Here is a 23,052-nt window from a genome sequence, read left to right on the forward strand (position 1 = left end):
ATCATGATGGGGCCGCTGGAACATTGGAGAAGGGGGATGAGATGTGCTTTGCAAGGGAATTGTGTCACATTGAGCTCTCAGAGAGGGAACCCTTGGAGCTGGGAACTTTGGCATAAACAGCGAGTGCCCAAGCTGGGTGACATGGGCTGTGTTGTCATGGAACTCTACTGTGCTTGCATGTCTATGGCCATTGATCATACACATGATTGGAAAATGCCTCCTTTGAGTTGTCGACCTATCAAAGCACTTCTGCCACTGGAATGGCAAATAAACTAGAAATCACATCCTATTCTGTTACAACTGAACCTACCGTTTTAACTGCCCACGGGCAGGGACCCATGGCTTGGAATGCTTGCTTGTCTCTGACTCCTCAAGGTAGCCACAGCCTGGCACACGTCCGACATGCAAGAGGACTGAATGAATCAGTGAATGAATCCATGAATGCATAATCAAAGGGACAGCTCCAAGTGTGTTTGGGTTCTTTCCAAAGCCCAAGACGAACATTGGAAGGTAACAACAAGTCAGCAGAATATTCTGCAAACACCAAAGGGTTGTGCATTTGTTTGGGTTAGTGGTAGAAGTGATGGAAAGTCCGTGACCTTCGAGGAGAGTTTTGAATGTGGTCAAGCTCTTAGTGAACGTATAAGGTCTGATGCATTTTATGATAAAACATTAATTTTTAAAAAACTTTTTTGTACCTAGAAAATTCTCTAGAAGTCCATGGCTTTCTACTCAATGGGGTAAAACACTTTTGTACTGAAAAGGACTTCTCACCACATTCTTCACCTGCAGAGTGAACCACGCTCCCCGCCTCCCCGCCGCCCCAAATGGTGTATCTATGCAATCAAATCACCCTAAGGAGCTAGCTATGATTTTTAATATTTCGTTTTCTTAATCTTTTAAGGTTTCGCCCAACAAAGCTGAGACAAAAAAAGATCTGGAAGACACGGTAGGTAGTTTGAAGTATGTTCGTGTTTGGATTTGTGTCTGAGGTTGGATTTGGATTTGTGTCTGTTGCTTGGTTTCTTGAATTTTGTGGGGTGGGTGGGTGTGTACATATATATTTATATACATACTTAGCAATTTAATAGTGCTGCTCGATTATCTTTAAAATGTTTCATTTGTGTCAGTGGTATTTTAATGAAAATTTCAGTGGAAAACCTAAAATATATGCTAAGTCTGGATACATAATGTCACAATAACCAATTTCATATATGAAATAAAAACAGAAGACTAATAACCATATATCATGTTAGTCTCTAATTGTGTGTGGAGAGATCTGAGAATCCAGGAATATAGTACAAATTAGCCACTGGAAATGAGAAGGAGGTGAGCCGCAATTTAAAGTAGAAGTGAGCTGCTCTGTTTTTGGTTTTTAAAAAATATGTTCTGTGTTTTTCATGTAATTTGGGAAAAATAAATCTCCGCCACAAAGGCAATTGTTTGGTGAAATGAAAGAGTCACCATGGGACACTTGCCAAGGGAAGGAATGTTTAGAGTTAGGATGCTCTAGAGAGTCTAAATTTATTCACTGTCATCCTAGAAATCCAACCAATTCCCCTCAAATTGTGTTTGGAACAACTACTTTCTAGAGATGTTTTCCTTTACACTTGACAGAACTGATTATCCCTTAATGGAACACATGGTTTAACTTTCACGGGAATCGTGAGGAAAGTTTAGCTTGGTGACAGATAAGTGTCTTGCGCCCTTCTTTTGATAACTGAAAGTGCTTTGAAAGACACTGGGACCCAATAAATGGCTTGGCCAACCCGGCACATCTGTTACCAATATTTGAAGGGGCCAGGTTGGGAAAAGGATCCTAGAATTTATCTCAAGGCCTAAGTTTGAGCTCTAGTCCAGCCACACAGTGGCTGTGTGATGTGATCCAAATCCATCTGAATCCAAATCTCAACATCTGCAAAACCAGGACAAGAAAAATTCTGTCTCCCCACCCCAGCATTGGATGAAGGTGTGCAATGCCTGGTACCATGGAACTCTATTCAAATGTAGGTGATCCCTATTTCCATAATGGCCGCAGGATGTATTGAACGCCGTGATTACATTTGCAGTGTCTTGACTGGTTCTTCTACAATGTTCTTCTTCCATTAGAAAAAAAATATACCTCTGAGGTATCTATATGTGTTTTCCTATAAAATTAGTCTTTTGCTACAAGGCAGCTAGGGTCAAGTTCAATGAATAGTTGGGTCCAAATGTTTCTCTTTTGATTCTTGTGTCTTGCATTGTTTGAAGCCCCATAGTCAGCACAATAGGCTATAAACAGTGGGGTATGTGGGTGTGTTGTGTGGCTTCCCAGGTGACGTGATGCACTCATTCTCCTCAGCTGCCCATGCACCAAGACTCTTCCCCACCAGAATGTGGCCCCAAGTGCACATATCCAGCTGATAAAATCTCACTACCTTGCCCAGAGAGATCAGGGTCACTGCTAGCAGAGCAGAGTCTCAGGGGAGGGTTTGTGAATGTAGGTTGTCTATGACACAAACCACCTCTTTCCACAAACCTGCATTCTTAACATCTTTCTTTGTACAAAACTTCTTGGATTCTTGCTTTTGGAGCATCTACACTGTTCATCTTCGCATTTGGCCCTGACAATTTTGAGCACACTCCACACCCTGCACAAAATCCCCAGCCATTTGTAACTTGAGTCGACAATTCTGAATGGTTGTTGCTGGGCTGTTTCAGCTCCAATCTCCCCCAACTTTGGCTCAGTGGACTGGCACATGGTAGACACTTCTCCTGTCTGGGAGATCTGCCCATAGAGAAGCCAGCTGGAATTTTTGCGGGTAACACTGCTCCCCTGAAGTTCCTAAGATTGGTTGGAGAAAGCAAGCCACTCGAGGCAGGGTTTGCCTTGACTCCAGGATGCAAAAATAAATTCGTTGTTTTCATGTATCTTTTTCTTTCCCATGACAATAGCATTTAGATATTTAAAACTATCAAATAAGAACTGTGCTCTCTCTTTTTCATCTGAAAAAGACGGAGTTTAGATGTCCTGTCATTGTCTTTAGCAAATGGAGCTGTGTTAATCTGGGTCATTTAAATAGGTCACCCTGATGAAAAGCAACTGTACTTGAAATGGACTGTGAATATGCTGTGTAGCAAATTGTCTTGGAGAGTCTCAAAAAGAGAAACATCCGCCTGATTGAATGCTGTGGTTGAGAGGTGGGGGTGATATAGCAGAGTTAATTGTCAAAGTCCTTCAATGCGCTTCAAAGCAACAGGGGGGAAAATGGATTTTGTTTAAAAACAAAGTTCTAAAGGCGTCACTGCTGTTGCCCAAAAGGCATCCAAAGCAGAAAGTGTCTGTGATGGCCAAGCAGGACAGAAGACCTGTGAGAACCAAGCTAAAGGCACCAAGAAAAAGCACCTGCACAGCCCCAGGCTAGGATTTGCGTTTAGAAAATTCCTTAGGCATAAGGTCTGTATCTTGTTCAATTAGAAAGAAAAAAAGAAGAAGAACCCTGGTCTTCATCACATGGTACATGTGGCTGTCCTTTGTCCCCTCAGCTCCTCTTCAGGGAAGACAGCCTTGTGTGGGTGGGGTCATGAAAGGGAATTAAAAATGATGTGAATCAAATTTCATTGATTCTTTTAAGTCTCCGTAATTACAAACCGACATCTGACTAGTTTTTTCCTAGTGTGGACCAGGGTTCTGAGATTATGCTTCTAACTTAGTGTTTCCCAAATGTCGAAAGTATGCATACCATCTTCACCATTTTCATCACATATAGTATTCAGTAGTTGATCTTTTTATATTACAATGGACTCATATCTTATTTAAAGATATCTTTAAAGAAAGCTTTATATTATAACATACACGGAAAACTGGAGTCATTTTTCATAAAGAGGTAACCATTAATATGGCTAATAAAAGAAATAATTACATTCTAGCTTTATTAAGATGCAATTTGCCAGCAATAGAAAAATGTTAAAGATGTACGAGCATCAGACTTTTTCCTCCGAATGTTCTTAGAAAGATTAGATGAGAGTTGGAAAGGAAAAAAAAAAAAGTTTTCTCCATTTTAATGTTTTTTAACGTGGTATCTCTGCTCGACCTAAAATTATCTGTGATCCCACCAATGGTATGCTTCCTACAATTTGGGAAATACTTTTCTAACCTCAAGAAAATAATTTTATCTTTCTGTGGTCTGTTCCATCCATTCTCTGTCTTAACAAGCTCATACTGACCCCAAACAAAAGCCCAAGCACAACAAAAACAATGAATGAAAGCAGAGCAAATTCTATCTCCATGTCCTCTCCAAGTGAGGGCAGCACAGAAGTGAATTTTCGAGGTTTCACTTTTTTAATGTCTAAGAAGATGCCAGTGTTTGCCTGAAACCAGTGGTTAAGATCCCTGAACTGAGCCAGCATGCTTGGACATTTGTTTAAAACATCAACCATTCACCACTAAGTTGAATAAACTTATTTAAAAAAAAAAAACACTACCCCAGCTGGATGTTAAAACCCCAGGATTGTGCATGCAAATAAAAACTCCATAGAAAGATCTCCTGGCTGAATCTATATTTGCATAAGCAAACTATGTTATGAAGTTACCCTTTAATTTCCATACAGGCTTATTTTGTTTTCTAAAGACAGAAGGGGTGGAAGGATAGAAATTGCAGTGGGGGTGGGTAGAGATTAAAAAGTGGTACCACTGTACATGGGACACCATTTGGTAACTGCCAGTGAAGTGTGTCATAGACCTTGTGCAGAGAAACCCAGCTGAATTCCCACTTGGAGCCTCTGTGAGTTGGGGGCCTTGAAAGTTTACAAAGTGTGCGACTTTCCCCCTCATATCTGTACCTCAGATGGCATTCATTTCATGCACAGCTTAGTTTCCAGAATCTCTTGCCTCCACAAAGGGGGGACCACCCACGTTCCCTATTCCCAAGGTCTCCCCAGACCACTGGCCTCACCTCCTGCCACTGAGTTGGGTTTTGGGCAAAGAGAGGTTTCAGGGGAACGCTGGAGCTGGGTGGGTCGGGAGGTGATGGTGGTAGGAGCAGCTCCCCTTTCCGGACTTTAAGGTTTTGCCTTTTTTAGGTAAAGTAAGGAGATACTTCCCAAATGTTCTCAGTTCTCATTCACGCGGCAGTTTGGTAGAGCTTCTTGGCTTTTACCTCATTTTATAATTCTGTCATCCAAAAAGATAAGAAAATAGGGCCATTAAAACTGAGCACACAGATTGTCGCATGGTTACAGGAGGTGTGCTGCTCATCCTCAATTTCGTTGTAACCTAGTACGGAAAAGAGGAAATCCAAGAAAATTTAAGGATAAAAACATCATCTGCTGGTTTTGCAATTAAAAAAATAAAATGCAGTGGTGACTGATTGTGATCAACCCCTAGATTCATTTCTCCGTATTTCACTTTTTCTTCCTGTAAAAAGGATTTTCTTAAAAATGTTTTTTCTTAGCTTAAAAAAGTGGGGAGTCCCAGAATTAATAAGTGAAATAAGCTTATAATTATAAATAATGAAAGTGTCAGCTTTCCTTTGCTAAACTGAGATCTTTTGCTCTTGGCTTAACCACATGCTATGCTTCAGAATCAGACTTCTTCACATGTTCTTCAAACATTGAACATGACAGCATGCACACAAGGCAAGGCATTGTTTGAGGGTATTAATTTATTTTTTTTCTTTTTGCCATGCCCAGAAATGCTCCTCTCCCCACTCAGGTTTTCCTGATTCCAGCTTGTCTGCAGGGCAGCTAAAATATTAGTGGCTGGCTCATGTGATTCATAAGCTCTGCCGCACATTCATTGTTTTCCACTTCTTGGTGCAATGTTTACACATCTAACTAACCCCTCCCCTCTCCCAGCCCCAAATGTGAAACAAGAAGAAAATGTAGTGGGGAAGAAGGTAAGGTCATTTGCTCTGCAATCTCCAAATCTAATATGTTAGAATTTCATGGGTGGCCTTGCCAGATAAAATACAGACGCTCAGTTACATCCAAATTTCAGAAAGCAGATAATTCCTCAGTATGACTATAAAAAGGCCCCTGGCAGTTCTAGGGACATACATTCTTATGCTTCAAAATTATTCTGCCCTGATCTGAAATTCGAATTAACTAAGTATCTTATATTCTTATTATTGAGAGTATTGGCTACACATCCGGCAACCCTCTCCATGAGACTGACTCCCAAAACACAGAGTTTTTGTGATCTCTTCCATAATGCAGACAAAGAGTATTAATTCAGTTGATGCTGGCGGAATGCCATCTGGGGTACTTCTTTGGGAAGTGAAGAATTGGGTGGACAGGGAGAAAAGACTACTGGTCGTCTCTGGCTCCATAGCCCGGTAAGGAAGGGGAGGGTAGATAGACACATAACATGGCAGGGTCCTGTGTGGGCATTTCTCTCTGGTCCTCTCTATACAATAATTTAGTTATTTAGTTAGTGCCTATTTTGTGGCAGACACTGGGCCTGATGGGAGCTAGGGAGGTAATGATGTCCAAAGCAATGGCTCTTCCCCTCAAAGCCAATGAGATGCATATTCAACAAACAACTGCACGGATATATTACAGTTGTATTATTCTATATCTAGTAGAGTCATCTCCCTGTTATGTTCTTCAAGAGTCTCTGGGCATTTTCCCAGTGCAGAGAAGAAAAGTGCCCATTTCCCAATGAAACTGATGAGTGTAGATGTGTCTCTCAATCTTTTTGACATTATCACCTTCCCAATGTGAAGCTTTTTAAGCTATTTTCCCCCTGGATGGGTACAATAGCGTAGGGAGTGGGGAGATCTTGTTTTGTTGGAGGGAGTATAGGACGGAGGAGGTAGTAAGAGCTTGAGTTTGGGTATCAGGTTCCTGGGATTTTTTTTTAAAGATTTTATTTATGTATTCATTCATGAGAGACAGAGAGAGAGACAGAGAGAGAGAGAGGCAGAGACACAGGCAGAGGGAGAAGCAGGCTCCATGCAGGGAGCCCGATGTGGGACTCGATCCCAGGTCCCCAGGATCATGCCCAGGGCTGAAGGTGGCGCTAAACCGCTGAGCCACCCGGGCTGCCCAGATTCCTGGGATTTTTATGTCAACTCTGTCCCCTTATTGGTGTAGTGGTGGGAAAGCTTTTGAGCCACCTAGGACCAAGATTTCTCTATCTGTAAAATGAACATAATAATTAGTCCCTTCCTCATAGAACTGTTGTTAGAACATTCAATGGTTTAGAACAGTGCCTGGCACTGGTACCTTTGATTGGGATTATTAAATCAAAGTTAAAAGTTGGAAATTATATCCTTTATATTTATTTTAACCTCCTTTAATTTCACATTTGGATTGATAAAATAGTACACGCTTATAATATAAACAAATATGCATGTATTAGAGGTGTATGTTCAAACTGTTTTTACTGATGGGAACATGATCAAACCTATTTGAAGACCCATGGCCTTAATACAGATTAATGTCCTCACAGTAAAAAGTACCTCTTACCAGCACCTTGATTCCTAATGACTTACATGAACATAAAATATTCTTTTGCAAAGGGAAAATATCTTGACTTTTTCCAAAATTTTAACACAAATCTCATTCGCATAGAATCTTTAAAAGTACAGAAAATTTAAAAAAGAAAATTAACATGCGTAACCTTAGCCTATGCTTATAAAAAAGAGATCTTTCACACTTTTGAAATCCTGAGATCAGTCTAATTTTTTTTTTAAACTCTGTAGGGTGCTGAAAAGTCGCCTGCTACTTCATCCGACGTCAAGTCAGACAAAGCGAACTTTATATCCCAGGAGACCAGAGGAGCAGCCAAGAACCCTACATCCACAGACACTGCAAAGGAAGCTGCCAAGGAAAAGGGAGGTCCCACCTCTCTGCCTCTGGGCAAACTGTTCTGGAAAAAGGTAAGTCCTGTTTTCAAGACCTGCAGAGTAGTTGGGGCTAGGGTGACTGGAGAAATTATTTCAGTTGGGCTAATCCATGTGCTCAGAAAGTACAGAGTTTATTTTTTCTTCCCCAAAATGACTCAAATAGCCATTGAGTTGAAGACTTGTCATTTACTCCTGGGAAGCGTGAAGTGCCTATGGTGTTAGAAGCATGTGCTTCAAAAAAAAAAAAAAAAAAGAAGCATGTGCTTCATGGGAAAGAAAAGGAAATAAACAAGTAGATTTTTTCATTCTTGGAGTCACTCCGGTTCATGACAGACAGTTGTGGTATTTCATGATTTCATTTTCTTTCCAAAATGGCTTAGTACTCTGGCTTCCTCCTGGATTCCTCTGAGACTGACCACCCCCCCCCACACACCGACCCTGGCAAGCTGAACCACCTCTGAGCTCCCTCTCTCTTTTCCCAGCAAGACATAATCAGTCATTATGAACCACGAAAGCTTACTCTCCTTTTGGAAAACCAAGGTGTCCACCATTCACCACCAGAACAAGCACACAATGTGCTCTGGGAGAGGAGCATTCAAAATATTGTCTATTTTTTTTCCTTCTAAACTAAGGTGGCATACAAGGGAGTTTGGTGGGTGGGGCTGAGTCAGTCTGAGAGCTAGTCCTCAGTCATCATTGCTGAGCACACCCCAGCTGCCACACATGTTCAGAACTCTTGCCTCTTTTAAATGTGGCCAAAAGATGAGCAAGAAGTTGTGGGTGAGACAGTGGAACATAATTCATAGAGCTGAAAAAAAAATCTAATTAGTAATTTCTTCAAAACATCCATGCCACTTAGCATGCAGCACATGCTGCAAGTCAGGTAATGAACACAGATGCCCCTACAGTGCTTGCTTTATTCTTTGGTCCAGAATCCAGCCAGATTCTAGAACTGTTGGCTTTCCATTGTACAGAAATCTTCCTTCTGGGTTCAGCCCAGAACACAAACTTCAATACTTAATGAAAACTTTGGGTGATGTCATTTGGCATTCTGTTCTAATCCTCCTTCCTTCCCAACCACCAATTACTTATTTTTAAAAATCTTTTATCAGCAATATAATGTAGGGAAAAGTTCCCAAGTGAATCATATGTGCATACTGGTGGCCAGGAAGATGACTTAGGCAACCCACATTCAAACATCCTTTATTTTAAAAATTATATATACTTAAAATGCGTTAGAAACACTGAGCTAGCACATTAAACTCAAGATTTAATAGACATTTTGCTTGAGGTGAGACTATATATATATATATACATTTAGGTTAAGAAGTAATCCAATTAAAAGAAAAGTGTCACACAATGGATGTATTGATCTTAAGTACATGATCGTAAATTTGGATCCTCCAAGGAGTGACACAGACGGGATCGATATACAATAGATTTACCGTAGGAAAGCACCGTGAAGGATAAAGGGGAGGGGACAGGAGTAGGGAGAGGGAGCCTTCAGACCACAGTGAGGGTCTGACACGGCCAAAGGGAGAGAGGGAAGGAAGGAGGAGAAGGTTGGAAAAGCCAGGGACTAAGGGTGGTGCTGAGCCAATGGCAAATCCCAAGTCCCGTGTTGAGCAAGAATGATTCCAGAATCACCTGGGAGCAGGCGGCAAAAACACAGCCTCAGCATTAGCTCTGTAGCGGATGCCAAGGGGTGCAGGCCAGGAGCTGCCCTTCTAGTGGGGAAATCTGAGCAGTAAACACTCCATAGTTGCCATAGATGGTACATGAAATGTGGCCAGAACCATATAGGAGGCTGGCAAATGACTGAAGCTTGAGGAACACTTATGTAAGTTTGGAATTGGACAGATGAGCCCTGATGAGCTGCCTCAGTTTCCTCATTTGTAAAATGTAGATAATAATAGTACCTCATCATAGAAATGAAGATCAGATGAAATTATGCCTGCAAAACCCCCAACTTCATGCTTAGAGTAAAAGTGACCAGTGAATGGCCCTTTGGACCTATGTCATTTTTCTCCCGTGTGCTCAGGAGGCTGGATACACTGACCATGGCCACCTCTCAATCTCTCCATACCCTCTGATTTGGGGAAGTTTCTGAGCTACTAAGCCACAAATACTCCATCTTTCCTTATCTTTGGGGCCTATAAGGCATACATTGGTTCCTTTTTGAAATTCAAGCTATCTCCATTGGGGGAGGGGGGGGAAGAGGACCACTTGACATTCTTTCCCTAATGGTCGAATTTCATGTAGTTAGTTCAGTCTCGCTGTTTTTTTTTTTTTTTTAATTTTTCACCATTATCTGGCTTTATTTCTTTAGTAGATTATAAAAATAATGAAGAGAAGCTAAAACTCAAATCACCCATAAATCTTACTTTTCCTTCCTCCATCCGACCAGAAAGAACAGCTCTCTATGGAAGTAAAATAGGAACGATTCACTCATGCAAGAGTATTTGAAGTCTCCTTTCTGCAGAGATGCTTTTGTGCTAAATGCTTTGTGCTAAGGCATTAAAAAGATACCAGCAAACAGATTGCTGCCCTTTGGTAGCTTACACTCTCAAGGGGTGAGGGGACTTATGTTCTAGTCAAAAACAAAAAGAACATGGTGTCTACAAACCATCTGCATATACAACATCTTCATTTTCTTTTATTTAAATTAGATAAGCTTTGGTTATAAAATCACTGTTGTAAAAATTCTGAAAAGCAAACAGAGAAATGCTAAAAAAAAATCTTGATCTTTCCACTAACCCAAGCTCTCTTTCTTCTCCTCTTTTAACTGGAAAGCTTTTATTTATTTTTTTTAATTTATTTTTTATTGGTGTTCAATTTGCCAACATATAGAATAACACCCAGTGCTCATCCCATCAAGTGCCCCTCTCAGTGCCCACCACCCAGTCACCCCCACCCCCCGCCCACCTCCCCTTCCACCACCCCTAGTTTGTTTCCCAGAGTTAGGAGTCTCTCATGTTCTGTCTTCCTCCCTGATAAGCTGACTTTGAACCATATACATCTAGAATGTGAACATCAGGAATAAAATTTTACCCCTAATGTACTGTGGACAGGAAATTCTAAGTTATTTTGATTTATAGTCTTGATTGCTGAAGTCATTCTGATTATAGGACAAAAATAACACAAATAGCCTTTGAGAAAATTAGTTTCAAATTAGTTGTATTTGCCAAAAAATGTTTAAAATTCAATATCCTGGAGGACTTATGTCCCTTATTGTTCTGAGTTCTCTGGGGTACCATTTGCTCTGTGACCTCACAAAAGTTACTCATCCTGTTCACGTTTTCTTTTCTTCATCTGTTGAAGGAAAAGGGTTGGAATAGATGATCTTGAAAATTCTGGCATGTGGCAAATCTCACATTCCAGACAGAACCAGAAAGATTGGACTGCATAGCCTTGGACAAACTGCTTGACCCCTCAAAGCCTCTGTTTCCTTTTGTGTAAATAGGGACACATTTATCTCACTGTGCTGTTATGACACTCCATTAAGTGTACACAGAGAGACCCTCAGACATAGTAAGTGCTCAACGAACAGTTTTATCATTTCTTCAGGTATGAACAGTTGCTGGTTCTGATCTAAATATCCAATCCACGTGGGGCATCGGGTGTCAAGAGCGCCCAAGGTACAAAATGAGTCTAAGACTCATGGATTCTGCTATTGAAACACCTGAAGTCCGTTTGGAGGAACGAGGTAGATACACATGCATGCACGTGCAAATGTGTGTGTACCTATGCATGCACACAATTCGTAAATAATACATTTGGAATGTCTTCAAAACAGTGCTTTTCCTGCTTTCCTTTGGAGGACACAAATGATGTCGTGCAAAATAATGGGGGCTCTGGAGCCAAAGAGACACATCATCCAATCTCAGCTCTTGCTGATGTCATCGGCTCACTTAAACCCTCCACGCCTTGCTTTCCTCTGCTCTGGAAGCAGGCAGTGACACCTACCTTTTGTGATTATTGGGAAGAGAGTGCAGAGTGACTAGCCCTGGTTCCAAAACAATGATGTTAGGATCCAGTGTCAGTGTGTTGTGTGCAGGTTACAAAGTGCTACATGTGTTTAGAAAAGGCAGCAGTCGGGGTAAGTCCAAACAGACCAAAAGAACTTTAAAAATCCTCTGAATCATCTGAGTTACTTGCTTCAAGTGCAGGTTCCTGTATTTGATCCCCAAATCCACAGGAATCCTGGGGAAGAGAGTCTGGCATATGGCTGGACAATTACGGCAGCACTTGAAAGGCGGGCTGAAATGTCTCGGCTTGAGGAAAGGTCTTAGGGCCGCTGTGAAATCAGTGAACTCGGAACAGCTGTCACATGATCAAAATGATGCTTCCAGAAGACATGCTAGCAACAGGGATGTCTGTTGGCTTAAGTGTTACCATGTGACAATATTTTAAAGAAACATTCTTTCTTCATTGTACTCTTCAAAGGACAGGACCCCTTGCTCTGCAAGTTTATACTGATGCATTCAGGGGCTGTGTTTGGGTCCTTATTCTCCAAAATATAAATGCCCCAACAGGAGCCTTTAGTTTCAAACTAAAGAATTGTTGTTATGGTGAACGAGGCCGGGTAGTTTGTAGGCTCAGCAGGTAACAGCTGGATGTCCAGTTCATTGAAGAAGACCAGAAGGTTCCGGGCTTGAGATTTGAATGGGAATCCTGAACTCTGTGCACTTCCCGATTAGCCCCTCACCTTATCATGTTCTGACTGGAGCGCCTGAGCACCCAACAAACACTTTTCACTTTGCACAGGTGGCCCTTGCGCTTAAAAAGTCTCCCTCGTCTACGTTGAAGTGAGCTGCTCCGTCAGCAGCGCCGTGCAATCTCCCCACCTGCACACATTTCCCAGGTGGAAGAATCAAGTCCTCTGCCCTCCAGCCCAGAGCTTATCAATCACACGGGACCCACTGCCAGTGGAGAAAAGCGGGTTGCAATCTGGTGCCTCTGGTTTCTCCGCTCATAGGCTTTCTACACATAAGGAGAAAAGGAAGAAGCTTCCCGAGGCTTTCATTTGTCATTGTGTGTTGAGCATGGAAACCATGCTGGGTGCAGATACACATGGCCTGTGAGATCCAGGCTTGGCTCAAAGGCTGGGTTCAATAGAAATACAGTTGTAAATGATCCAAGCTGAAAATCTCATCTAGAGAGAAAGCCAATCTGGTCTTGGAGAAAGAAGCTCACACCATTACTAAAAAATGTGTTTTTAGTAATGCAAAAAAAAAAAAATAGTAAAAAACCGTTCTGACCCTTGAAATCATTACGGCAGAGGGAAAACTTGGCTCTTAGAACCATTTCCACCACTTCCTAGCTGGACCACCTTGAACAAATGACTTTACCTCCCTATATCTCTATTTCTCGCTGTGTAGATGAGCATGCTGGGGGCCACTCTCAGGGAGATGGTGTCTACAAAGCACCTGCATATACAATGTCTATACAGGTATACAATCTGTTTGCACAATGCAGAAGACATATTTGTGAATGCTGAGTCCTTTCTCCCCTTCCACTGAATGTTTTAAAGGTAAAAATAAACACAGGACTTGGAACAGAGTGAATATGTGGAAGAGCTCCTTGCCTGGAATCCAAGAGAAGAGATGGTCTATGAACACCCTAAAATTATTTGCAAAATATTCTGTTTGTGTTTATTTTTCTGGGGAGAGAGGCCTGATCTGTCAAGTGAGTCACAAAGTGGTCTGTAAACACCACCACCACCACCACCACCCCTGACAAATTTAAGAACAACTGCTAAGATGATCTCCAAAGTTGAAGCTTAGCAAACTGATGGCGGCATTGACCTTTGATAGCACTGGGCCAACTGCTCTCCTAATTTGAGGCAAGTCTGCGCATGCCAGATTTCCTCCCAGTAGGGAGGAACAGTGTTTGACGTTGGATGTGTTGGACACCAACCCTCTGGGCCTCCATAGGAGGGTTTTAACCAAATTCAACTTTGGCGTGATGACATGATGACATTGGCCCATATTGAGCTGATGTAAGAGGCAACTTCTGACGCTGGCCACCGTGCTGCGGTCAGAATACGGCTGAAGACCCCCAGTGTCTGTTTGCTCTATGAGTACCATAGGATGGATTTCTCTGGACTTTCGGCCAGAATTTTCCTGAGCTGCTCATTTGTTTTTACCTAATGGTGACTGTGACCTGCATGACCGATCCTTTTCCCTCTTTTCATCAACAACAACCAGAAAATGTTAAGGAAAATGCGCCATTGATCCACAGCCCAGGCTGTGGTTTGTGTTTTCTGTAGCAACCCTTCTTCTCACTCCATTGGTGTCCTGGCTGCAGCTGGGTGTTTATTTGCCCTTCGTTGCATTTTTAAAATACAGACCTATTTATATTATCTTGCTGTACTGTTGACTGTCGTGTAAGCCTCCCACAAGTCCGTTTTGAAACCACGTATGCATAAGCAATACAACGTCCAAGATGGCACCAGAGGGCTGCGAGCCCAACTAAACTCTCCATTTATGGGCTAACCTCTGACTCTTACTTTTGTTTTTATCTTCCCTTTAGTCAGTTAAAGAGGATTCAGTCCCTGCAGGTGCAGAGGAGAATGTAAGTTATGCATTAATTGGCACAACCATTCCATGCTCATCTTCCGCATACTGGACCATTGGGCATTTTGGCTGTGGGGCCCCGTGTTCTTGCATGCTCCAACGTCTCCCATCTGCTGTGGACTCTTTCAGCCTTTCACAGGATTAGGGACCAATGGGAAATAATGCTGGGTGAATATCTGTAACGCCTATTGAATCAATGCAAACTGAACACAAAAACAGAGTAATTGTTTTTATAATTTCTTATCATTCAGGGGCTGAAAGAGTCTACCAAACATAAGAACATTCTCACTCTTCCTTGAGGGGCAATGATGCTGCATGCTGTCCTCCTCCACCTTGATTGCTCTTTCATCTTTATTTCCATGGCAACCTAGATTCTCTACTAACTGTGGGCCTTAGCCAGGATGGGTAGTGGCATCCAGCAGGAGAGCTCCTTGCTGCACTCGATGCCGAGACTGTTGATGTTGGGCGGGAGGGCTGACTTCTGGGATCTACACCTGAGAGACACAGGTTGAGCCTCTTTGTCCAAACTTTCAAGACCGTTCATTCACATCTGAAGGGAATGGCTCCATAGAGGCACGTCAGAAATGGAGTTTTCCAAAACATGTTCCAGGGAGATTAATAAATTGTCCTCGTGAGTCAGCAGCTTTCTGCTCTGAAGAAAAAAAAAAAGTACAGTCTTTGGAAAATGCTCTAAGTGGGGATAAGTGAGTTCACAGCTCCTTAAGATAGAAACTGATCATTATCATTTTGCCAAAGCAAAATATGTTTGGCTCTTTCTAGGTGTCTCTTATTTGCTAGCCTTGGATAGGGCTTGTGTTTTCATTTTTATTTAATTGCTGGCATTGAATGGATGTTGGAAATCCAAGTATGTTCCAGAAATGTTGCCTGTGATGTGGAATGAAAATTAGAATGACTGTGTTATGGTTCTTGTTAGGAGAAAGATCTTTCAAATCTGCTTTTTTGTTGTTGCAAGTGTTTTTCTTTTCTTTCTTTCTTTCTTTCTTTCTTTCTTTCTTCTTTCTTTCTTTCTTTCTTTCTTTCTTTCTTTCTTTCTTTCTTTCTTTCTTTCTTCTTTCTTTCTTTCTTTTTTCCCCCGGCCCCCTCTCTTTTGAGCCAAACTTAGTAGCTCAGGGAAGCTCAGATCTCTCATAATTCCAGAAAATTTTCATGAAGTGACCAGCTATTTTCTACAGAGACAGAGCAACCTGTGAGGAGAAACTCTGTCTCTTTTCCCCATGAACTTTGAGTTTAAAAGCTGCAGGTCAGGTCTGAAACATCAGTTAGCTTGGAGGTTCTGAGTTTTTTTGAAAAGAAACTCGTTTTGGGATGTTTGTGTGCAGTTGCCTGAGGAACTCCTTGCAGCTTGCATGTTAAAATGCGGAGTTGACCCCTGACAGACAAAGAGGAAGCATTTCCTTCTCCAATGTGAAGTTCAAAACAGAAAGATAAACGTGAACCAAAGTTAAATTACTGATAGCAAAAGAGAACAAAAAAGCTGATGAAGACATCAAAGAAAGCAAAATATTTTCTCAAGAAAATAAAGCAGCATTATCAAAATGGCTTTAAATTGCTTAGCCCCACAAGTAACATTTCTGTTTGGAAGCTCCAGCATTTCATTGTCTAACAGCCTGTTAGTTGGAGGGAATGAGATTAAAAGTAGTGATCCTGGGCCCATCATCCCCAGGCTGTGCTACTTCTGGGACCTCAGTTTACTCATCTCTTAAATGGCCACAATAATATCACCTACCCCTAGGGTTCTTGTGGGAATTAAATGAACAAGGCATACGACATAACGTGCATACGGCAGTGCCTGAAACACAGGAAGAATTTAGTAATTTAGAGGTCAGCAAACTGCAGCTCACAAGCAAGTTCCAGCCCATTGACTGTGTCCATATGACCTATGAGCTAAAAATGGCTTTTACATTTTGAATGATGAGAAAATTGAAAGAAGAACGGTATTTCAGGGCATGTAAAAATTACACAAATCTGGATGCTGGGTGGCTCAGTCAGCTGAGCATCTGACTCTTGATTTCAGCTCAGGTCATGATCTCAGGGTTGTGAGATCAAGCCCCACATCAGGTTCCCACACACCCAGTGTGGAACCTGTTTAGGATTCTCTCTCTCCCTCATCCTCTGCCCCTCCTCACTGCCCTGCTCCTGCCATAAATAAATATGTAAATAAGTAAGTAAATAAATAAATGAGAGTATCTGCTTTTTAAAAAATTACACAAATCTCACGTTTCACTGTTTATGAATAAAGTTTTATTAGCACACTCATTCATTTGCATGTCATCTATAGCTGCTTTCCTGCTTCAGTGGCAGAGTAGAGTAGTTGGGACAGGGCCCTTGGCAGGAAGAGTTTGCCACCCATGGGGTAACTGTTAGTGCAGAGGAGTTGTAACGTGATGAGTGCTTCCCAGTGATCACTGGTTATAGTGCCCTGTGAAATTGCACATCTGTCAGCTGACTCAGTGCCCATGTGGAGTGAAGGCATGTGTGAAATAATTAATTTAATTTCCTTCTCCCAAATAAGAGACATAGCATTAACCAAAACAACGCAGAGTACTCTAAACCTCCAAGCAGAACCATTAGGTGAGATTAATCATATTATATGTCCTTTTAACTAGCAACTTCTGGCTAAAATATGGTTGAGGTTTTTTTTTTTTTTTTTAATTTCTCTACCACCAGTTTTTTAAAAAATATTTTATTTATTTATTCATAGAGACAGAGAGAGATAGGCAGAGACACAGGCAGAGGGAGAAGCAGGCATCATACAGAAAGCCTGACGTGGCACTCGATCCAGGGTCTCCAAGATCACACCCTGGGCTGCAGGTGGCACTAAACCGCTGCACCACTGGGGCTGCCCCTACCACCAGTTTCTATAGCCAATCTATGAACCAATGCAAAGCAAAAGATAGAATGATTTCAACATTTCTCATAGTTTTTCATGAGGAGAAAAATGAGGCTTTTGAAATCCGCAGAAGTTGAGTGCTTTTCCTAGAATGTGTTTCTGGTCCTATCAGAAATAAAATCTACTACAGAAACTACTGACTCATTCCACTGTAATCTGTAAATATTTTGGCCATTGCTTAATTACGTTAATGTTCTAACTAATGAGGGGGAAAGAAATCTTTCCTTCGCAATGACCTATAAGATGAAAGAAACAGGTACTTCGGTTGTTTACCTCTTAGGAAGTAAGCTCACAGTTGCAAGTGAAAGAAAACCCAACCTAACCTAGATTTGTGTTGTTTTTTTTTTTTTCTTTTCTTAAAAGAAATTTATTGGCACTCATCACTGGGAAGTAGAATTGGTTTTAAATAAATCTTGATTCAGGGCTTTCCTGTGGCTCAGCCTTCATGGCCTGGCTACATTTCTAGCTCTCTAACATCACATCACATAGTCCAGAGTAAAGGAGAGATTGGTCCAGTAGAAACCCTGCATGCCCTGGAATCCATTCTCTTTCACAGATTTACATGGGTTCACAGGCTCTATTAGTCAGCTTGGCCAGGTTGTGTTGCAGCAACATCCAAGCCCCACACCGCAGTGGCTTTCAACAGCAAAGATCTTTTTTTCCCTTCACTCATGCTACATGGCAGCCATAGGTTGGCCGTAGCTGATCCATGTGGCTTCTTCCTGCCGAGATCTAAACTGAGAAAAAGATTCCCTTCCATAAAGGCGTGCAATTGTAGTGACAAGAGAGAAGACAGTTCTGGGGGTGAACCATGAAATGGTTCTGAGAGCTTCCACTCAGTCTTGCTTTACATCGTGTCGGCTCATGTTACATTTGCCAAAGCAAGTCACGCAGCAATGGGCACAGATGTATGATCCCCTCACAGGAGGCCAGAGTGAATAACTGGGAAAGCCATACATTCCGTCACACACTCCTGGCCCTGAATTCATATGGTCAAGGAGCTGGACCATGTGGGTTGGCTTAGATCTGCTCAAGCAACTTCATCCTGACTATGCGGGCTAAAAGCTAAGGAGGGTTGTTCCCCCAAGATAAAACTGGGGTTCCATGAAGGGAATGAGGGAGAATAGTTACCAGATTGAAAAATAAAATCTTTCCCAGGTCTTTGTGATTCAAATAATCCCGTTCTAAATCAAATCAGACAGCATTTTTTAAATATTCTAAAGTAAAAACTGTTAATTATGGGTGAAGTTTAGGTGGAGGGCATCTATTTTGCTATAAATCTGTTTCCCAAACTCACAGTTCCAGTGAAAACTGTATAATCCAAATTTCAAGAGTACATATGGGATAATATTTGAGATCAGAAAAAAAAAGGTGAAACTTTTTGCTCTGATGTGTATTGTCCGTGTTAAACATAAGAGCCATCTTCACACAAAGTGTAATAACCCCTCCTGAAATCAAGCAAGGGGGATTTGATTCTAAAATACAGCACAGATCTGATTTTCATTATATCCATCATGCCCCAAATTAAACTGTGTAGATGCAGTTATATATTCTAAATAGGGAGTGACTTTTTCCAAAGCCCTGGCCTAGAAGGATATCAGAAAACTATCCAAATAAAAATCAAATTTTATGTCTGTAGATGCAAATCAGCTCCTAACTCAGGTCAAATACTTCTGGATTTCCACACTGGAAATCAGTTGATTTTCCCTGGCTGCTGAAAGTCAATTTCTTGGCCTCAAAGTTAATGGGAGTCTCTAGAAGTTCCCCCCAAAACCAGTTTTTTTTTTATGCCTACCGAAACAGTTGTGTTTTGAACAATGGACTCTGGCCTAGGATTTATGAGTTGACATCACTCAAATTTTTAAAGGCCCAGCAAGAAAACCATTGGCAATCAAAGAAATTGATTGATGAAGTCACTGCCATATAGTCTGATCATTTTTATTATGTAATTTTCCCTCCAGGCTCTTGCATACAAAAAAGGAACATGCTGTTTCAAAGACAGAATAATTCTGAACCCAGATTCAATGAGTCAGACTCTGGTCATTACCCACCTAAGGGCTAATTCCCGTTTCTCCACCCTTCTTCCCTTGATGTTGGGCAAGGTTGGCAACTACCACTCCCCCGAAGAATTTGATCATGATTAGTCTACAGCAATGATCCCATTTTTTTTTTTCAGCAATGATTTATCTAGGGGTAAGGATGTGACCACATCTGGCCAGTAGAATGTATGCTAAGGTAGGAAATCAAAATACAGAAGTTCATTTGGAACAAACATTTTGCTATAACCTTCCTCCCTTTTTTAAGACATTGGGTTGAGGATGTGATGCCTGGAACTGTAGCAGCTATTTTATATGCATGAAGTAACAAGTAAAAGGATGAAAACCCAACATGCCAAGGATGGCAGAGCCAAAGGATAGAAGGAGGCCAGATTCTTTTTTTTTTCTTTTGTTTAGGATCCCAGATTCTTAAAGACATTGTGGAGCCATTGAACCAGTCCTAGAACTTCTCACTTGCAAACTTTTTGTTTTATATTTTTACTAATAAAGTCACTATTAGATATTCAGTTACTGGTATACAACCCCATCCTCATTGAAATGGCTACTTACCTGGGCTGGGACTTTGGCCAAGTCATTCAATCATTCAGATCCTTCATCTCTAGGATAGCAATAATGTTACTTACTCTGAGCTGTTTAATAATTCAATAACTATTCACCGAGGTAATATATTAAAAGTACCTTGCATGATATCAGCCATAGTAAGAGATAGTTATTAATATCATCTCTAAAAAGTGGGCATGGGCATGGTGGGTGATTTCTCATAATTCGGGCCCATGGAATAAGTGGTTCTCATAATAGCACAAGTAACCACCGCTAGTATTAACTGAGTGCTTGTTATGTGTCAGGCACAGTTCTAAGAACTTTATGTGCACTGCCTGATTTAATTTTGCAAACAACTTTCTGATGCGTATAGAATTAGGAAAACCCAGGTACAGAGATGGGTAGAGACCTCGTTTTAGAGCCTCTGTATGGGATAGAGTGGAGACTTAGAGCCAGTTAGGCTGGCGCTATAGGTTGCGAGACCTGCGAGACCACTACATTAGACTACCTGCATTTCAGGCTTACCCCCAGACTCTTGGGGCAGAAGCTTCTTTTTTCAGAATTGCAATTGAATTGAATCAGGCCTAGATGGGGAAATCCATGATCACATCTGACCGCCAATCCCAGTATGTCAGTTGGCTTCGGTCTCAGATTAGTTTCCCAAGATGGGCCTGTTTGGCCAGTCAGTGTTTTCATTCTTTCAGTGTCTTTAGATGGGAAACCTTGACTTGTTCATCAGCTCATTTGTGTCTTATGGTCAATCCATATAAATATTACCTGCCTTGCCTCCTTTGGACTTTTGAGTTGATGACTCCCCAACCTAGATCTTTACCTACAACAGAAAGATGCTAGAAGTCATGACAATGAGTTATAAAATTGAAGGTGGGGAGAGATGTCTGTGATTTAGTTGCCATATTTTGGGGTGTTCCCTCATGCTGATCTGTTTATGGGCACCTTCCTGCTTTGGTTGATAACACAGAAATTAAGGGACGGTCCTTCTCAATCTGGATCACTGGGGCTGTGTGCAAACTAATGGTGTGTTTGGCATGAAGGAACGGAAAATAATTTCTCCACAGGCATACAGGTGTTTTTGGAAATACCTAAGTTCCCTCCCCCTACTCCTTGGCCAGAAGAATAAGATTCAGAGGAAGCTGGGGGGTCCAGCACTGGCAAAGACAAATGCAAAGATGCCTTTGGCTCTAGAGCACCTTCCTGTGAGGCAAGGGATGACAAACTTACGGTGTGAAGGGCCAGGTAGTAAATATTTCAGACTTTACAGGCCACACGTAGTGTCTGTTGCCTGTCTTTCATCTTGTAAAAACATTTTACGACCTTTAAAAAAAAAAAAAGTAGAATCCATTCTTAGCTCACAGCCATACGGAAACAGTATCTAAGATGGATGTGGTAGTAGTTTGCCTCTCAGCCCCTGCCTGAGGAAACAAAGAAATTATGGAGCCTTCTCCAGGCCAATTCAATCTGTTGCAGGGACCAATGCAAAGCAGCCCCTGTTCCAGATGTGACTGGGGCACAGCACGAATGGAGTGAGGCAATGCAAAAGAACAGAATTTAGAATCAGAATGCAGGTGAATTGGACCTTCCATCCAAACCCCTTGTTGCTGGCCATCTCTTTCCCCCTATAGACATCCCAGAGCTCACTGGGTACTTTGCAGGGGGCTGTCAGGAACTTACCTATGGTTTTCTTACCAAGTTCAGTTTTCTTCTGAAAGCATGAACTTCGGGTAAGAAACAAATGCAAATGACTGGCCTGGGGTAGGGTGGGAAGTAAGCTAAAGAGGAGATCCAGTCTGTTAAATCCAGTGTGGCTTTCATGCTACCTTTTCCACAAAGAGAATGGGTCCTTCCAAGTTGTGGTTATCTTAGGGCAGGTGGTGGAAGATGTCATGGTCACCATCTCCAAGACTGGACCTTTAAGGAAATGCTGACTCCTGATTTTTACCCACGCCAGGTGTAAATCACCTTGATGGCAGGCCAAAGAGATGGGCCTACTGGAATGGAAGGTGTACTGAGCTTTCTGTAGACAGCAGTCCCCAAGAAGGGCTTCCTACCTAAGCCTGTACCTTATTGAGCAGGATTTTTGCCACTTCCAAGGCAGCATATTTGGCATTTTTTTCCCCAGAAATTGGCTGTTTGAAAGTACATTATATGACGTGTACATTGCTTCTTGAAGATGTGCCTGTGTAGAAATGATCACTCATTCGGACCTATAACACTATGTGGACAAGGGGGCAACCAGGACCCCACTTCAGAAAGCTTGTTTTGGGGAATGTTTTTCTTTTCACTGTCTTATTACCTGGCAAAACAATCCAGGTGGTGTGTGAATCACCAGTAGAGGTTGTAAAGTCTGAGGAAGTAGAATCAGCCTTACAAACAGTGGATCTCAACGAAGAAAGAGATGCCACACCTGAACCCACAGAAGTAAAACTCAAAAGAGAAGAATACAAACCACCGAGAACATCCCTGATGGCGTTTCTCAGACAAATGGTAAGCCACCTGCTCCCAGCACAGGAAAACTGAAATACCCACATCAGCTTCTGAGAGTCAAGGACCCGTCTCAGGTGGGGTAAGACGTAATTGTACACGGTGGAGATGGGATATAAATGAAATCTGTCGTGTGCAGGGAGACAATTGCCTCTCATCCTACCGACTCAATCATAGAGCAAATCTCAGTTTATTTCCAATGTTCCTTAATCTTTCCTTAACTCCTGACAACTCCCTTTTTAACAAAGAAAGAGCTGGCCTTGGGTCCTGAGCTTTGGCAGACAGCAGCATCCATCCAGAAGTTAATATTATTGTTCACTTTCAATTTAATTTATTTTTAAAGTTTCCTTCTGTTTATGGCAAATGATATTGTTTTTCTCATTATGGTAATGAGATGCAGTTTCCTTTGAAAATACATTTATTTACATAAAGAACATAAGGCATTGTTTAAAGAACTGGGCAAGAAATAGGCCAAGTTATATATTGATGCTGGAAATATTCTGAACGTGACGTGTGAGAGACACAAATTTGGACAAAGCTGATTTAGAAATAATTCCAATTATAAAGTGACAGCATAATTTTCTAATAGTGAATGTGTATAAATCAGTTGGCGAATTTGCCAGGCTTTTAACTTGCAT

The 23,052-nt window shown here is 41.6% G+C and overlaps 1 protein-coding gene across 10 annotated transcripts in view; it reads left to right on the forward strand.

Annotated features, from left to right (window-relative positions):
* The window catches only part of BCAS1 (brain enriched myelin associated protein 1), a 98,173-nt gene that overhangs the window by 56,965 nt on the left and 18,156 nt on the right, over positions 1-23,052 (forward strand). For 2 of the 10 annotated variants that reach the window (XM_041733358.1, XM_041733359.1), the window contains exons 6-10: positions 905-949; positions 3,302-3,436; positions 7,686-7,862; positions 14,364-14,405; positions 22,244-22,417. In XM_041733358.1, the coding sequence (XP_041589292.1) occupies positions 905-949; positions 3,302-3,436; positions 7,686-7,862; positions 14,364-14,405; positions 22,244-22,417 (573 nt within the window). The remainder of the gene's footprint in view (positions 1-904; positions 950-3,301; positions 3,437-7,685; positions 7,863-14,363; positions 14,406-22,243; positions 22,418-23,052) is intronic. The other 8 variants (XM_041733360.1, XM_041733362.1, XM_041733361.1 and 5 more) reach the window with 5 other exon arrangements.

Source organism: Vulpes lagopus, chromosome 18 (genome assembly GCF_018345385.1).
Source record: "Vulpes lagopus strain Blue_001 chromosome 18, ASM1834538v1, whole genome shotgun sequence".
In the NCBI taxonomy this organism is placed as follows: Eukaryota; Metazoa; Chordata; class Mammalia; order Carnivora; family Canidae; genus Vulpes; species Vulpes lagopus.